The sequence below is a fragment of the Clupea harengus genome, unplaced genomic scaffold (genome assembly GCF_900700415.2).
Source record: "Clupea harengus unplaced genomic scaffold, Ch_v2.0.2, whole genome shotgun sequence".
Lineage (NCBI taxonomy): Eukaryota > Metazoa > Chordata > Actinopteri > Clupeiformes > Clupeidae > Clupea > Clupea harengus.
Genome location: NW_024879665.1, coordinates 92,050 through 107,747, shown reverse-complemented (window position 1 = coordinate 107,747; position 15,698 = coordinate 92,050). Strand labels below are relative to the sequence as shown.

The window sequence follows — 15,698 nt, the reverse complement described above, 5'->3', positions numbered from 1 at the left end:
TCAAATCAATATGAAAACTCCTCTAGTCACTTCTAATGTAATTACTCATTTGAAAAGGTTGATGACTTTGTAGTAGTAACTTATTTGAGTAATGGGAGTAGTACTGCTACTCATTAGACCTCTGCAGCTTCCCTCTTTTCTTTGAAGGAATGAAAACAGCCAGGACCAAAAGGATTTTGCACTGACTAGTATATACTGCCACCTACTGCATAAAAGTAAAGCTGCATGCACATTACATATCGCTGGGCGTGACACGAGGGAGGCCTAATGCAGAACTCTGGACTGTGGTGACCGAGCTGCAGGGTGCGGCGTTTTTTTTCTACTAGAATGCAAATTAATTTTAAGTTATCAACATATGAAACCAAGTTATAGCTTGTTTGTTGTTTTGTTTGCTTGTCAACCCTCCATTTCCAATCATTCCCCCCGGTCCTGAATTGTCCCAATGTTCTCTGAGGTTATTAATAAAAAAATAACACAAGAGAGAGTTGCTCGGTAACTGAGTAAATAACAGAACTGAGCATCCTCGAAGCAGTGAGGATGTGGTTAAAAACCTGGCCACAACAAAGCTGATCTAGCTGCCTGACAGCCTAGACTTATTTTCCTGACAATTAACCACACCGTGTATAAACTGCATTACAGTATTTTATGTAACTTCATGAAACAAACCTGTGTATTCACCGCACACTTGTATTAACCACATGTTATTGAATGTTATGTCATGCCATGTAGTTGAGCCACTAGCCATTTAAAAATGTATGAAGTAGAGATGGCCATTTCAAGAAAAAAAAAAAAAAAAAAGAAAAAAAAAACCACACCTTCCCCCTCTCCCCGCATGCACCAGCACGCACACACACACACACCACACACACACACACCACACACAACACACACCACACACACACAACACACACACACACACACACACACACACACACACACACACACACACACACACACACACACACACACACACACACACACACACACACAATTCCCACTCACAGTAAAACCATTTCTTAAGCATTCATTTTGTGTTATGGTGTGGGATGGACGCTAAACTTAAGTCTAATTGTTAATTGATCTCCTGGCGACCTAGTCCCATGAACGATAATCTTCTGACATGCTTGCAGTGGGAATTGTAACCATTAAATGAATGTGTTCGAGAAGGGAAAGGGTGAGGGGGGACTTTGCCCCCTCATTCACTAACATTACATTGATATCAGAGTAAACCATTGTTCCATTGACATCCCATTATTTCTCTAAGGATTGTTTAATGTCTGTGTGAAGCCATTTAACATCACCCGCAAGTGGTTGTGATCACTATAAACCCAATACTACCCTTTTATTGGTGGGCTGAGTCTGAGAAATTAAACTTTGCAGCTAAGTTTGTGCTTCCTGGATGTATGGTTATCTGATTGCTATGCTAGCTAGCTAGCTAGTTAGTTAGTTAATGTTTTCAATAACCTTAAACAGTTTTAATGGAAGAGTTCCATTTGCTTGAAATGATAGCTAGTTATCTAGTTGATGTTAAAGTCTCCTCAAATGATCAATTTAATGAAATAGAAAAAGGTAGAAACCCTCAGGGTGCCTGTGCAACTTAATATTCACAAGTTCATATTCACACATATTAACATGAGTTCATAGCAGCTGCCAAATGTTAAGATGGCAACCTAAGCAAGAGACAGCTAGGATAGTTCATAGCCAGGTTAACTGGCATGAAACCTCACACAACTCTTGCAGAGAGTCGTGCGCAGTCGCAGTCGTGCTCCATAGGACACACCTGAGTATTAACTGGAAGGCTGGAGAAATTTTGCAAAATCAATGTATAAACCGCAGTTAATAGCCTGGAAATTACGGTATGTGTCTATTTCAACAGTGGAATTCTCAACTTCTTTGGCATTTCATCAGTATAACAAAAAAATCTTAATTGGCCGACATCCCTTTAGTTCTCAGTATTCTTTATACTGTACCTGACACCCTACAGGCTCAAGGCTGGTTAAGAGTTAAAGTGTAAGACAAATGTGATTTAACTTTCTTGGCACTGTTAAATGGGTGTGGTTTTGATGTCAGCAAGTCAGCAAGCAATGTGGAAGGGAAAGTGGAATCTGATTCTGTATTGCCTTTCTAGCATTCAGGTTTATACAGACACTTGAACGGAAAAGTCATTTTACTTATAGACTACTCCTGACTCAGTTAATCCTTTAGATGTGCATACTACATATCAGTAGCACTACATATTTTGTGTGATTTATTTATGTCTGATATCTTTACTGAACTATCTACTGAATAATTAGCCTGGGTACCAGACGAACTTAGCCCCGCCCACAACATTTGAGGTCTGGAAGATCGGTCTGGCATTGCTCCGTTGGGGAGAAACTATCTCCTCACAAAAATGTGTTCGGACCAATCAAATTGTCAGGGCGTGCTTTATACGATGATGGACAGATGATCAACAGTAACGTTATCCACCACGTCATAAAAGAGCGCTTGGTTTGAATTTGTTTTCACAAACATGGCTGCCGCTGGGGAGCTGAGATGTTTTGATTCTGCTATCGAGTCTGTTTTAGAAGACATTGTCCTTCCTACGGGATTTGGGAAAAGTTTAATTTATCAGCTGGCCCCGATGACGACTACTTTGCTCTGATTGGTTGTAGCTCTATCCAATTGAGCGAAGAGGCATTTTTTTCCTGGTTCGGTTGAAACACGCCCCATAATCACAGCCCAATGGAGCAGTATCAGACTCATATTCTGACTAGAATTATGAGTATGACATCGTCAGGCTACTGAATAATGACAATACACTTACAGGATTATAATATCTTATCTCTAGTCTATGAATAGAATATACTGTACTGCCATTAAAAGATTCAAGGTAAGTAGTACTCACAGCCTGAGGCGAGGCTCCACACATCGCACAAAGTAGTCAAAGTCATCATCCTCATCCTCTTCATCCCACTTTCTCCAGATATGTTTGTAGAAAAACCTGAAATATGAAGAAAATGCAATTGAACTGAATGATTTAGTAGCCAAACCTGTTTTGTAAACTCAAAGGGAGCAAGAGTCCCACCTCCAACCCCTGAGGGGATGAGAACCACCCACACAACAGGTATGTCAACAGTGCTCGGTCTCCAGAATAAACATGGAAGACATAGTGGAAACTGTCTACACTACACTAAAACCCTTTGGTTTTATTTCTGATAGCATACATCAACCTAATTGTGAGCTTTACAAAACCACAATGACAGATTGTGTCACTTTTTCACGCAGAAAAAGGAGCACACCTGAGATGTTCCAGGGACAGTGCAGTCCCGTCAAAGTCTCCTGACTCCTCGTAGACAACATTGAGCTCCTGCAGAGGAACCTTCTGCAGCGTGGCCTCCAGCAGCGCCTCATAGCCTCCTCAGTCAGCTCACAGCCTCTGGTCTCACACTGCAGAGGCACTGGCAGCTCCACCTTTGCCTTCATTTCTTTGTAGTCTACATCCACTACCTGGGACGAGAGGGAAAAAAATAATTTCTCCGCCTTAACCAGTTAAATGTTTCTCCATGAATGGATGCTTCAGCAACTGTTTGGGACTTCCAAGAGATGGAGCTTTAAAATGAGGAGGGAGCACTGACCTCCACCAAGACATCAAAAACATCTGTGCACCACACAGCTTGCCAGTCACAAGGCTCCACAACCTTCTCCAGGTAGTCTGCAGTGAAAGCTTTTACTTCTGAGGTTTTACAATCTCCTGGTGAAAACAAAAGAAAAGGGGAATGAGAGACACTTCCACTATTGCGACCAGTTTGCCAAGGCAGAGAGCCGACCTGAGTTAAAATGGTTTGAATGATATTTTGTTCTTTCTTTCTTAACTGCACATACAAATCTCCTCACCCAGCATGTAGTCTTGGTATGCTTTAAACCTCTCATAATAAAGAAGATGGTTAGTCTGAAAGGTGTCTGGAAGGACAGTATCTCCATCTCGTTCGGCCCTTAGTAAATTTGTGCCAGACTTATCGCTGTTGTGGTAGTCAGTGCCGCTATCATCGTCATCCTCGTCTTCGTCGCAGTCACCATCGTCCTGAAATAGTCCTGTAAAGTAAGTTTGAAAAGGATCAATTCGGGCACGTAAGCCGTCTCCTTCAGGTGATCAATACGGTAATGTACATGTGTTGCAGCCCACAACAAATGTTGCATCACTACTTAAGTGCCTGTGATTGCGTGCTCTGCAACCAAAAACGTTTGTCAGGGAAGATGTCCTGTGATGGATGATGAAAAGTCCTGTGATGTATGTTTGTTTGTTTGTTCACTTTGCCAGTGGCAAAAGCCACGGAAGGCACATGCGACCGGAAATCACGCGGGAGCTGACACTGCCTAGTCAACCTCCTTCTAAATATGGCAGTAAACATGCATGGCAATTCAGTTAGTACAAGGAATAGCCCATACAATTGGTCACCAATGTATGCTGTCTAGCTAACTAAGATTAGATGACAACCTATTCTAGCGCTGATACGGTTAACACAGAAAGTGTAGCCAATAACGTTAACCTTGACTTAAAAAGCGTTGGTTTACGGCAGCTCTGAAAGTTGACTTGAACGGAAAAAGTTGGTTAGCTTTTACAGCGACATGCAAACACGTCAGTTTTAGCCTAGTGTCAATTTATTTGGTAGTCATAAGCTAACGGGTGCTTAATTGACTGGTGTTTGAGCATCTAACGTTATTTGGAGTTGAAAATAATATAAACTAGTCAGATAACTAACCAATAACGATGCCTCATACTACGGGACAAATGTTACTACTAAGACATAACGTTGAAACACAGTAAATTACCTTGCGATATCTGGAGAACGTCTTTGCCTAGAAGATCTCTAGTTACTGCACCAATTTCCATTTCTGCCTCGAGATCGACTGTCTCTTTTCGAAAATGTTCACTGCATACAATCTCTGCGTCGACACTCAGTTCAGTTTGGCTAACGTTAGCTTCTTGACGTTGAACATCCATGCAAACGACGCCTTCGGCCATTTTTTCTTTTCGTGTTCTCTCTGACAAGTGTTTTTTGCTGGGTAGGAAACTGTCCTATAAAGAATAAATGAGAATCGCGCCAGATCTCGCTACTAATTAGTTAGCCAAGAATTTACGACGTTTCCACTCCCTTGTAATTTCAAAATTTCCCCGGCAGTGGTAGTGAAACCAATAAGGCTAACCAACGTCACTTGGTCAGGCTTTGGCCGATGAGCAACCCAAGGGTGCAACCAATGATTGTACGACTGTAACACCTTGTTCCAACCCACAGACAGCTAGGCCAATCAGAGCAGATTATCTTTGAGGAAGTCACAACAGATCTGTGATGCAATTGGTCTGTTACTGGTGGCTCAAACATTATCTGAGGGATTGGATTGTAACTATTAACCGCTGGATGGCAGCATTTATCTTTCACATCTTGGAATCGATCAAGGGTTACAATATTTCGAAATGTGGAAGCTTTAGCTCGGTGTAGCAGGTGTGATGGAGCAAATGCTTTGAAACCTATTTGGTATGGCCTTGCTGGAAACATTTGAAATAAATTCGGACCACAATATGAACGGTTTAAACAAACGGATTATTGAAAGCAAAATGTTTCGTGCATTTCTGGACAAGATATATCATCATACACAGCTTTATTACTTTCAAGTTCAAGGTCACACGTGTAAGGAAGACAATTCTTACAACTGTGATGTTGTTGTTGCTGTACAGACCTACTTCATTTCTGCATTCTTAAAACCAGTACAGTTACAGTATAAAGCTATTGGGCGTGCTATTACCGTGAAAATTACATAGGAACAGTTCAAACGTGTTCATAAAGGCCCTGTAACAATAAGGAATTTAAATTATGAGAACGCTGTAAGACTACAGTATTGCAATACACTACACACTTCAGTAAGAATTGTTCTCACTATCGCAAATGTTGAAATGTCCTTTTCAACACATTAGTCTAGGAATCAGGCATTGGCAATGTGTTGTCACACCACCGAAGGGAGAAAGGCCGAATGGATTTCAACAATAGAGGCTAATGGGTGGTTGGTATCGATGTGTGCTGAATACAGGCATCCTGCTCATGAGTAAGATTGAGTTAATTCACTGTTGTAAATAGTAACAAAAATGGCTGAGCCTTGATCCCACTCTCTGTGTTACAATCACATCTCTGAGCTCAGAAGATCTTAAATCTAATTTGAAAGTTGTTTTCGTTTGTCAAATTGGGTTCAAAATAGAGTAGTGATGTTCAGCTAATATTTTTCAGATAAAAAATGAAATGAAGATCCACAGCGGTTAATGCACTGTGGATTCAATAGAACCACTACAGGGTTCATTTATCTCCATGGATACCCATTTGAGAGAGGCGGATTAAAAACATGACCAACAAAAGGACCAGGCACTTGTTTAACCTGCTGAAATTGATGATGCCAATGTTTATAATGTATCTGGCCAACATGTAAAAGGCTGGCAGCATGAGAGACAGGTGGCCTATGCAACAGCCTCCATCAGGGGCTGTTATAAGACAAATGGCACTTCATTGTTGACACAAGCTTATTTCATTTCTCTTCAACACACCATCTGGACGCGTGCGTGACAGTTTTGTCACTGTCTTTGCCATTCTTGACACTCAAAGATGACTGCTTCTCCATCAGGCTTTTTAGCGAAATTAATGACATGCTTTTTTAGAATCCACCAGATTACCTGTTGTGCAAAATATTGCGGAGTTTTCAACCATATGGTTTTGCTTATTTGGAATAATAACATAGCTGCATGACAGTGGAAAAGATATTAGTAAAATAACTTTATTAATGAGAAAATGTGAAGGAGAAAAAGTGTCAGCCACACTGTAACACGGTGGCTCAGGTGCTTGCACTGCCGCCTCACAGCAAGAAGGTCATGGGTTTGATCCCTGCATGGGGCGCTGTTGGGGGCTCTGGGGGGCAGGTCCTCCCCAGGCCTTCAGTGCTCAGGTGGGCTATCTCCCGGGCCTTTCTGTGTGGAGTTTGCTCCACTAAGAACCCCAACAGAAAAACATGCAAGAAGAACAGAACACTCCCTGACCGAGACGGACGGTTCACTTGTTCCCCGGGCGCTGAGAAGCTGCCCACTGCTCCTAGAGGATCCTGGAGGAGGGACGATCCGGGATGGGTTAAAGGCAGAAGTCGAATTCACGGCGACCTCAGGCCTGCGTGTGTATGTGTGTGTGTCCTGTGTGTGTGTCCTGTGTGTCGCCTCCATACACACGTGTGAGTCGTTTGTGCAATAAAAAAAAAACTGACAGCAGTCCGGGATGAAATGGAATATGTCCACACATCCTTCTTGCGGTACAGTTTGCTAAATGCAGGGTGGTTACAAAACAACAAAACAAACAACAAGTCTTTGGAAATGGTTAATAAAACAGAAATGTGTGCTCACAGTGGAAGAGAAGGGAAAGATGTGTTGCACACTTTTAACTTCCTTTTTTTGTATAATTACTTAACCAGTGTTTGACAAAGCAGGTCATTTTGCCCCTCAAATTAGTTTTGAATTCAAAACCATTTTATGATGAAAGTATACTGCAGGAACGTTTTTATTTCTATTTTAAAAATAGCAGTTGTCAACACGCCTCTATAGTCCTTTCACTGTCATGACACATGTATCAGCATCAACATTTGGTGGCAATGGCATGCATATTTTTTGTTAGTTTGTTAATTGCATGTTATTGAACGTATATTGCATCATGGTACATTAAATATACATATATACCATCCAGATTACACACATTAAAGGCATATAACAACTGGCAATAATTTTCTTTAACAGAATATTTCTATACAGACAATGTGACAATGTGACAATGTAAACCTGACAATGTGCTGTGAGGTTTGCATATTATACTCTTGGACCATTTTCACATCTTACTAACAGGACATTGAGTCATAACAGGTGACTAATAAAGAAAAACGCAACATCAGGTCATTTAGAAAACTGTGTTGAATGTTGGGGAATTCTGAGGTTTTCTGACTCAAAACAATGATGTTATAACTGCGAGGAGTGCCTGTGTATCAAGCTACAAAACAATGGTACAACATTTCTTTTTTAACATTGCATCTTGAGCCCACTACCAGTTTCAATGATCAGTTTCGTATCAGTGTGCTGGTTCTGAGAGTAAATATAATTTTAGTATATAGCAATGTGTACAGTGTTTTTGATTGTTTTTGTTACTAAACCTTTGTGAGCACCATTTTACTTTGTGAGCAAGTTCCTGTGACACACACATAGAGTTGCCTAATGCCCCCTGCTCAAGGGTATAAATCTCTGGCGAAGGAGCAAGGAAACAGTAACCTGTGGATGAAGAGACAAGAAGCATGAAGAACTTCAGTCTGTGCGTTCTCCTCAGTCTGGTGATTGCAGCTCATGCCAACCCAATAATAACATCGACCGACAGCAAAGATGAGGATGTGGTCCAGGTACAGTGTACTAACATTTAACCTTGTGCTGTGAAGGAAGGTACACATTTAGATACAATTTAATAACGCATGACTGTTTGTGTTGTAGAACTACCTGAAAAGATTCTACAACTTGGGAATGGACAGTGAGTCTACTGTTCAATTCAAGACGATAAGCCAGCTAGAGCTGAAAGTGAGTGAGATGCAGCAGTTTTTTGGACTCCGTGTGACAGGAGAGGTGGACTCAGAAACCTTGGAGGTGATGAAGAAGCCCCGCTGTGGTGTCCCCGATATGGAAGAATATAACACTTTCATTGGACGTCTCAAATGGCACACCAACAAATTGACTTACAGGTGAATTCAGTCGTTATATTTGCTTACTTGTTTAACACTGATAGACACAGCTCACATCAAAAGCATATTCTGTGTTTTGCTTGCTGACTTGATCCATTTCCCCTTCAGAATTGAAAGCTACACTCAAGATATGTCCGTGGCCGAAGTGGACAGTGCCATGCAAAAAGCACTACAGGTCTGGGCGAAAGTAACACCCCTGAGGTTTACACGTATCTACTCCGGAACAGCCGATATCATGATATCTTTTGGTGCCAGAGGTAAAAACTCATGATTAAACATGTTATGCACATCAGCACCCTCAGGGTAATCCTACTACATTAATTAGAATTGAATTGGGTGTGCATGCTTTCGCCGAGTCACTTAGTGCAAAGGGCAAAAGAACATGATTGTGGTACAGCTTTTGTCTAAAATATCTCAACACTTGGTTGAGCATGATCACAAGATAATCCACAAAAACACGCCTTCAGGAAAAACTACCTCAACTTCACAGTGAATGAAGAATTAAATTGACCGCCTTCAACCAAATATGCAATATGTTTGTTATAGCTTATTAACACTCCAGCAGGAGGAACATATACAATGACATACAACGTAAAGTGTAATTGAAGTAATTACTACCAATGGCACACATTCATGTGTAAGTTCTGGAGCTCATATCCATAATGTTCTTCTACTGTTTTTCTAGACCACCGTGATGGCTACCCATTTGATGGGCCTGATGGTACTTTAGCGCATGCCTTTCCACCCCCACGATCACCATCATATGGAATTGAGGGGGATGCTCATTTCGATGATGATGAGACCTTCACCTTCCATACCTCAGCAGGTAAATAATGTAATACTGCTCATCTTTTAGTATGATTAGTGCTTTTAGAAATGTGCAGACCATTAGTCTAATGTCTTCATACAACAGGGTATAACTTGTTCCTGGTGGCTGCCCATGAATTTGGACACTCTCTTGGCTTGTCCCACTCCAAGGACCCTGGTGCTCTCATGGCTCCAATTTACGTCCAAAGAGATGTGGACAGCTTTGTGCTACCACAGGATGATGTCAAAGGAATACAGTCACTTTACGGTTAGTTTCAAGGAGGCTACTTTGAATGAACTCAGGCCAGTGTGTCAAAGACCATTTTCTTTGGGTTTTTGTTGTGAACTTAGTGACTTACATGAGACATTTTTTTGAACGACAGGCCCAAACCCGGACGAGCCTAATCCTACAGGTCCCTCTACCCCTGATGCCTGTGATCCTAAGATCAAACTGGATGCAGTCACAAGTATGCGTGGAGAAATGATATTCTTCAAGGGAAGGTACTAAGATGCGGTGAAATCATTGCATTCGGATATGCCGTAATATAAATTTTTTTCTGACCCCATCTTAACACATAAAACTTCATATGCACATCTGTTTGCAGGTTCTTCTGGCGTAGCTATCCACTGAGCCCAAATCCTGAGCAACATCTCATCAAGAGCTTCTGGCCCGATGCCCCTGAGAATATTGATGCAGCCTATGAGAACCCACAAACCCAACAAGTCTTCCTCTTTAGAGGTACCACCGAGAAATACTTTTGTTTCCTTTGTTACAATGCATTTGTTTGTTTTCTTTGCTACAACAGCCTCACATATGACATTGCTTCTCTGGTCTCCAGGTCAGAAGGTTTGGGCTCTCTATGGCTATGACATTGAAAAGGGTTACCCCAAGAGCCTGAGCATTATGGGCTTGCCAGAGACTGTGAAGAAGGTTAGCGCTGTGCTCAGTGACCCTGACACTGGAAAGACTTTGTTCTTTGTTGGCGAGTATTATTACAGGTAAGTACACTATGACCACACCGCAGGTACAGATGCACGTCTGCTTAATTGTGTCTCCTAAATAAGACATCTTTCTTTCAACCTCACCACAGCTATGATGAAACCAAAAAGGCAATGGACAAAGGTTACCCTAAAATGGTTGCAGATGGTTTCCCTGGAATGACAGGACAAGTCACAGCAGCTGTCCTGTTCAGAGGTGTGCAGGCTCACAATGTTTCACTATCCTAGATACCAGCTTTCTGTTCAATACAGCCAATGTCAACACATTTTTTAAATATAAAAAGTCACTGATTGAAATAAAGCGATATTTAATCATGCTCCCTCTTCCCTCGCCCAGGTTATGCCTACCTCTACGACGGCTCCGTCATGTTTGAGTACGACGTTGTGTCCAGAAGACTCTTTCGTGTTCTGAAGGCAAGCTATTTCTTAAATTGTTAGTTGCTGTCAATGTATTTTGCCCACTCCGTAAAAAAATTGATGCTTTTCAGAAAACCAATTTTTGGTGTTACATGCAAAGCAAGTGTTACATGCAGAACAATGCACTGTACTGTTATGCGGTGGCTTCTTCTTCCTTCTCTTCTAATTATTCTTTGTACCTTTTTCTGCAGTTAATTCAGCTTGAACAAAGAAACATAATTCAAACTTTGTTGCGTAGGTGCACATGTATTTACATACAAGTAGGACACTTGTGCTATGTATTTATCTTATTTTATTTATTTTACCTTTTGTATCACCCATCATCTTACTGCTTGTAACTTGAACCTGCTGATTTATGCTCAAAGTTTATTGAATATTCAGATTCCTATTAAAATCAAAATAAATTATTTCTATAGATTACTTTTTTTAATGTAGTACTTGTCTAATTACACCATTACAATAGACTGCAATGTTTATCAATATATTCAAATAAACTAACATTACTTTACTAGTATGTTTATTTATTCATTATTTATTCAATCTTTGTATAATTGATAAGAGGATGAAAAGTGTGAGCCTATCGAGGCCTTTCAATACGCAACTCTGCAATAACTTCAATTAACATCTTATCACTATGTCATTACAACAGAAAGAGCAACACTGAAATTCAAAATGCATGCTCTTGTAAGAGGATAACCTCAAGAAAATCTTATTAAAAGGTGATAGGATCTACATCACATTTGTAGCTTACTTGAATGCAACATATTGTAGTTTTTAACAACATCCACCAATGTCATTGATTATGTTGACATTTCTGTTTTGTTGCTGATATATTGTTGGTTATAATGAAAACAAACAAATCGTACATAAATTAAGAGCCTCACACCATTTTTTATCTAAGAGTGAAAGGCTACAACAGCACATCAATACATATTAAAAGATGTTCGAAAATGACATAAGCATTGCGTTCTACTTAATTTGGGATGCACTCACCATGCTCTTGCTCTGATGTTTTTGGCAATGAGTTAACACAGAGTTGTGAAAACCCAAATGGCTTCCCCTTGATGTAACCATGCGTCCTGGTAGTCAAGTTAGTGGTTCAGAGCACATGTTCTGTGGGCGTATGAGTGTAGGGTGCTTCATCTCGTAATTAATTAAGCATGCCATGTCCAGTGAGTCCAACAGTGCATCATGTGATCTCCAGTGTGCCGACAGATCCCCTCATATATCTCATCAGATCATCATGCCTTTCATCATCACCCCCCATTCCCCAAGATGAACTGTTGGATGCTTTCATCCACATACTTACCCCTTTGTATTCATTACCCAGACAACACTCTGCTTCTAAGCACTCAAGTATGAAGTTAGTCATGAGTAATAAAAACGTTTTTTTTTTTTTTAGTTATACACAGGAAAAGATGCTACTTACCTTGTGCTATTGGTTGGGGACTTCCCACAGTGACAGATCCTCTCACTGTCACATGCAAAGGTGCACATGTTCTCTGTTCAAAAACCAATCATACTTTTCATCTGGAGTTACTAATTCCATTGACTTGTTTGATGTATAGTAGTCAAAACATGTAATTATAAAAAAAGACAGGACAAACATATAGGCTTGGTAGAGCTATATTTAAAGTTGTCATGGTAGAAATTATGTTTCATTGAGTTTTCTTGTGATAATTCGTTCTGTTTTCTTACTCATCAATGGTGTCAAGGTCACAAGAAAACAACAAGCGGCCCGACACCTATCAATACAATCATCTCTACCACAACAATAGTCAAAGCACCCCTGCTCTCACTCGCAGTCTGAAACTCTATCTTGAGATATTTTTGTGGTAACATTTGTAGGTTCTGGTGGTCTAAAAAAACACAAGCTACAATCTCTGCGCCCACAGACGAAAGAATTTTCAGTAGTATCATCTATGAATCCTGGTAGTTATCATTGTGTCCTATAATTAAACCTTGCTGAAGATTTCATTGTCATATTCAAGTAGTCCCTAGCTAAATTCTTGGAATAATTGGAAAAATCCTAGCATACATTTTCATAGCACAAATAACCTGCACTTACCAAAAATACTGAAACCAAATGGTTTCTTTAAACAGCTCACTATATATTCAAAATGCCTATGCCGTTTTTCTCTCAGATAGGTTCAATTTAGGGACACAACCTTGGCACAATCATGGGAATATTGAATGGTTTTCCAAAGAGCCACCTGATGCGTCTGGGGCATCTTATAGCCAGCCAATAAACATGCAGCCTTCGAGTTAGAGGTATATTCCCCAAACCCTACCTTCATCATTGCCTCCTTCACTCGCGACCGTTATTGGACCTTAGATGTTCACCACTGATGGCTCTTTGTTAAACATTGGTCTGGATACTAAATACATGATGTCGTCTACATTTCACTCTACGACTGGAATATCAGAATTGTCTACCTCACAACCATTCGACTCGCTTTTCTGGAACCGGTCCTTAGATGTCCTTGGAAACGCAACGGTGGTGAAAGAATTGGAGGCAATAAAGCACCGGCATGTTCAATTTTCTCCATCAACTTCAGTGTTTCTAGCTGTCCTAATGATAGTCCTGGTTTTCGCCACTATCGTAGGAAACGCGCTTGTTATTCTAGCTTTCGTGGTGGAAAAAAGTTTGCGGACACACGGCAACTTTTTCTTTCTTAATTTAGCCATTGCGGATTTGCTAGTAGGTGAGTGAGGTGACACTTCGTTCTCATTTAGTTTAAATGGTTATGGTTGTTTAATGAGTGTATATTCTTTGCCATTAGGAGGATTTTGTATTCCAGTGTACATTCCTTATGTGTTGACGGGCGAGTGGAGACTCGGAAGAGGGCTTTGCAAACTCTGGCTGGTGGTGGATTATATGGTTTGCACAGCGTCTGTGTTCAATATAGTCCTCATCAGTTTTGACAGGTTTCTGTCCGTCACCAAAGCGGTGAGTCGGTGATATATACAAGTATGTATGTATGTGTGTGTGTGTGTGTGTGTACAAGCATATACATGACATGTTTATTATGTACATGTATAAATGTGCATTGGCAATTATCTGCTTAATGTGCTTGCCATTTCATTATGGCTCCTTTATTTTGATCAATTTGTCTGTTCAAATGTAACGTGTTATAGAGAAATCTTATAGCATTATATTGCTTTTGACATCGTAACTCGACTCGGTATGTATTCCTACCAGGTGAGCTACAGGTGCCAGAAGGGAGTGACGTCCGCAGCGGTATTGAAGATGGTGAGCGTGTGGCTGGCTGCCTTCCTGCTTTACGGACCAGCTATCATCAGCTGGGAGCACATTGCTGGTGGGAGTGTAGTGCCCACCGGGGAGTGTTATGCCGAATTCTACTTCAACTGGTACTTCCTTATGACGGCCTCAACGGTGGAGTTCTTCACGCCATTCATAAGTGTCACCTACTTCAACCTCAGCATCTACATTAACATCAGGAAGCGGACAGAAGTCAGAGAACAACAGCCAACCAAAATGGAATTTGGAAACTGCGAGATGGAGTCACTGGGAGCAAGCGGTGTGAACCGCGTGTTCTTCGTCAGACCAATTCAGACGCACGCCCGCAGCATCAAAAGAAAAGGCGCGCGCTCTCGGTGTGGCCGTTTGTCAAACGCCAAGGTCTCTGCTGCAGCCATTGGTGATGCAGGCCAGGGGGGGAGACGAGAGAGCGCCACTCTTGACCTCCCTCCTTTGCAGGTTGGAGATTTGGCTCAGCAATGTGCTCCACCACGATTTCACAACGCTGAGCAATCGTTTGAACCTGTGCGCACCCGCTCCGACGCATCTGCCAACCTGGCAAGCAGATCCCGCCTCTCCAGGGACAAGAAAGTGGCCAAGTCTTTAGCTGTTATTGTTGGCGTATTCGGACTCTGTTGGGCACCCTACACCCTACTCATGATCATTCGGGCGGCGTGCCATGGCCAATGCGTCCAGCACTACATGTACGAAACCTCTTTCTGGCTGTTATGGGTAAACTCCTCCATTAACCCCGTACTGTATCCTCTGTGTCACAGCAGCTTCAAAAGGGCATTCAGCAAACTCCTCTGTCCCAATAAGATCAATATACAGCCTCAATACGTAGAACCGAATTACTAGGGGGTAAGTGGACTAACTGACAGACTATATTTTGGGCAAACTTACTCTACGGGGAAACAGTATTATATCTATGTGTGATGTAGACTAGTCATTTTGGAGGTGCCACCCTTTGTGTTTTATGGTGATCTTAAGCTTGAATATCATCTGTTCCAAGAACTGGTATTTTGTGCTGCTTTTGTAAACCTGTTGTAAGGTATCAATGTGTGATTTGTTACAATAATTGTAGTACCCTGGATAAAGTAGTAAGGGCTGTACATAGCTGATGTTCACTAGCCACATTGTTTTTTTTACAAAATCACTACAGATGAATATCATGGATATGCTGTGATACATGGAATAAGTGTGTATCTTTACTCTCAATCCAAAAAAGTAACCAGCTATTTATAATTGTTTTTAATGCAAGTGGGGAAGAAAATCAATTGACATACACATACACTGATTGATATTGATCTCAGACAATACTGAGACTTCCTAAATAGCTAAAGTGAAAAGCATGACTGTCCTATGTACAGCATAAATAAAGGTATACCATGATAAGGTTAGCATCTGTTAGTGTGTTAATGTTGATGTTGTGTAT

At 41.1% G+C, this 15,698-nt stretch overlaps 3 protein-coding genes across 3 annotated transcripts; 2 read left to right on the top strand and 1 right to left on the bottom strand.

Annotated features, from left to right (window-relative positions):
- Positions 1-2,867: 2,867 nt before the first annotated feature.
- Positions 2,868-5,194, bottom strand: LOC122129515 (SHC SH2 domain-binding protein 1 homolog B-like). Its single transcript, XM_042704445.1, has 5 exons — positions 4,813-5,194; positions 3,877-4,074; positions 3,618-3,733; positions 3,282-3,489; positions 2,868-2,983 (listed from the first exon to the last, which is right to left on the bottom strand). The coding sequence occupies exons 1-5, from the start codon at positions 5,003-5,005 to the stop codon at positions 2,868-2,870; spliced, it is 831 nt and encodes a 276-aa protein (XP_042560379.1). The 5' UTR covers positions 5,006-5,194.
- A 3,092-nt stretch (positions 5,195-8,286) lies between these two features.
- On the top strand, positions 8,287-11,421 carry LOC122129513 (collagenase 3-like). Its single transcript, XM_042704442.1, has 10 exons — positions 8,287-8,445; positions 8,534-8,778; positions 8,887-9,035; positions 9,464-9,604; positions 9,692-9,853; positions 9,969-10,086; positions 10,191-10,324; positions 10,425-10,584; positions 10,677-10,780; positions 10,922-11,421. The coding sequence occupies exons 1-10, from the start codon at positions 8,344-8,346 to the stop codon at positions 11,020-11,022; spliced, it is 1,416 nt and encodes a 471-aa protein (XP_042560376.1). The 5' UTR covers positions 8,287-8,343; the 3' UTR covers positions 11,023-11,421.
- Positions 11,422-11,506: 85 nt separating this feature from the next.
- Positions 11,507-15,401, top strand: hrh3 (histamine receptor H3). Its single transcript, XM_042704441.1, has 3 exons — positions 11,507-13,706; positions 13,785-13,951; positions 14,204-15,401. Exons 1-3 carry the CDS (start codon positions 13,337-13,339, stop codon positions 15,119-15,121), a joined length of 1,455 nt encoding a protein of 484 aa, XP_042560375.1. The 5' UTR covers positions 11,507-13,336; the 3' UTR covers positions 15,122-15,401.
- Positions 15,402-15,698: the final 297 nt, after the last annotated feature.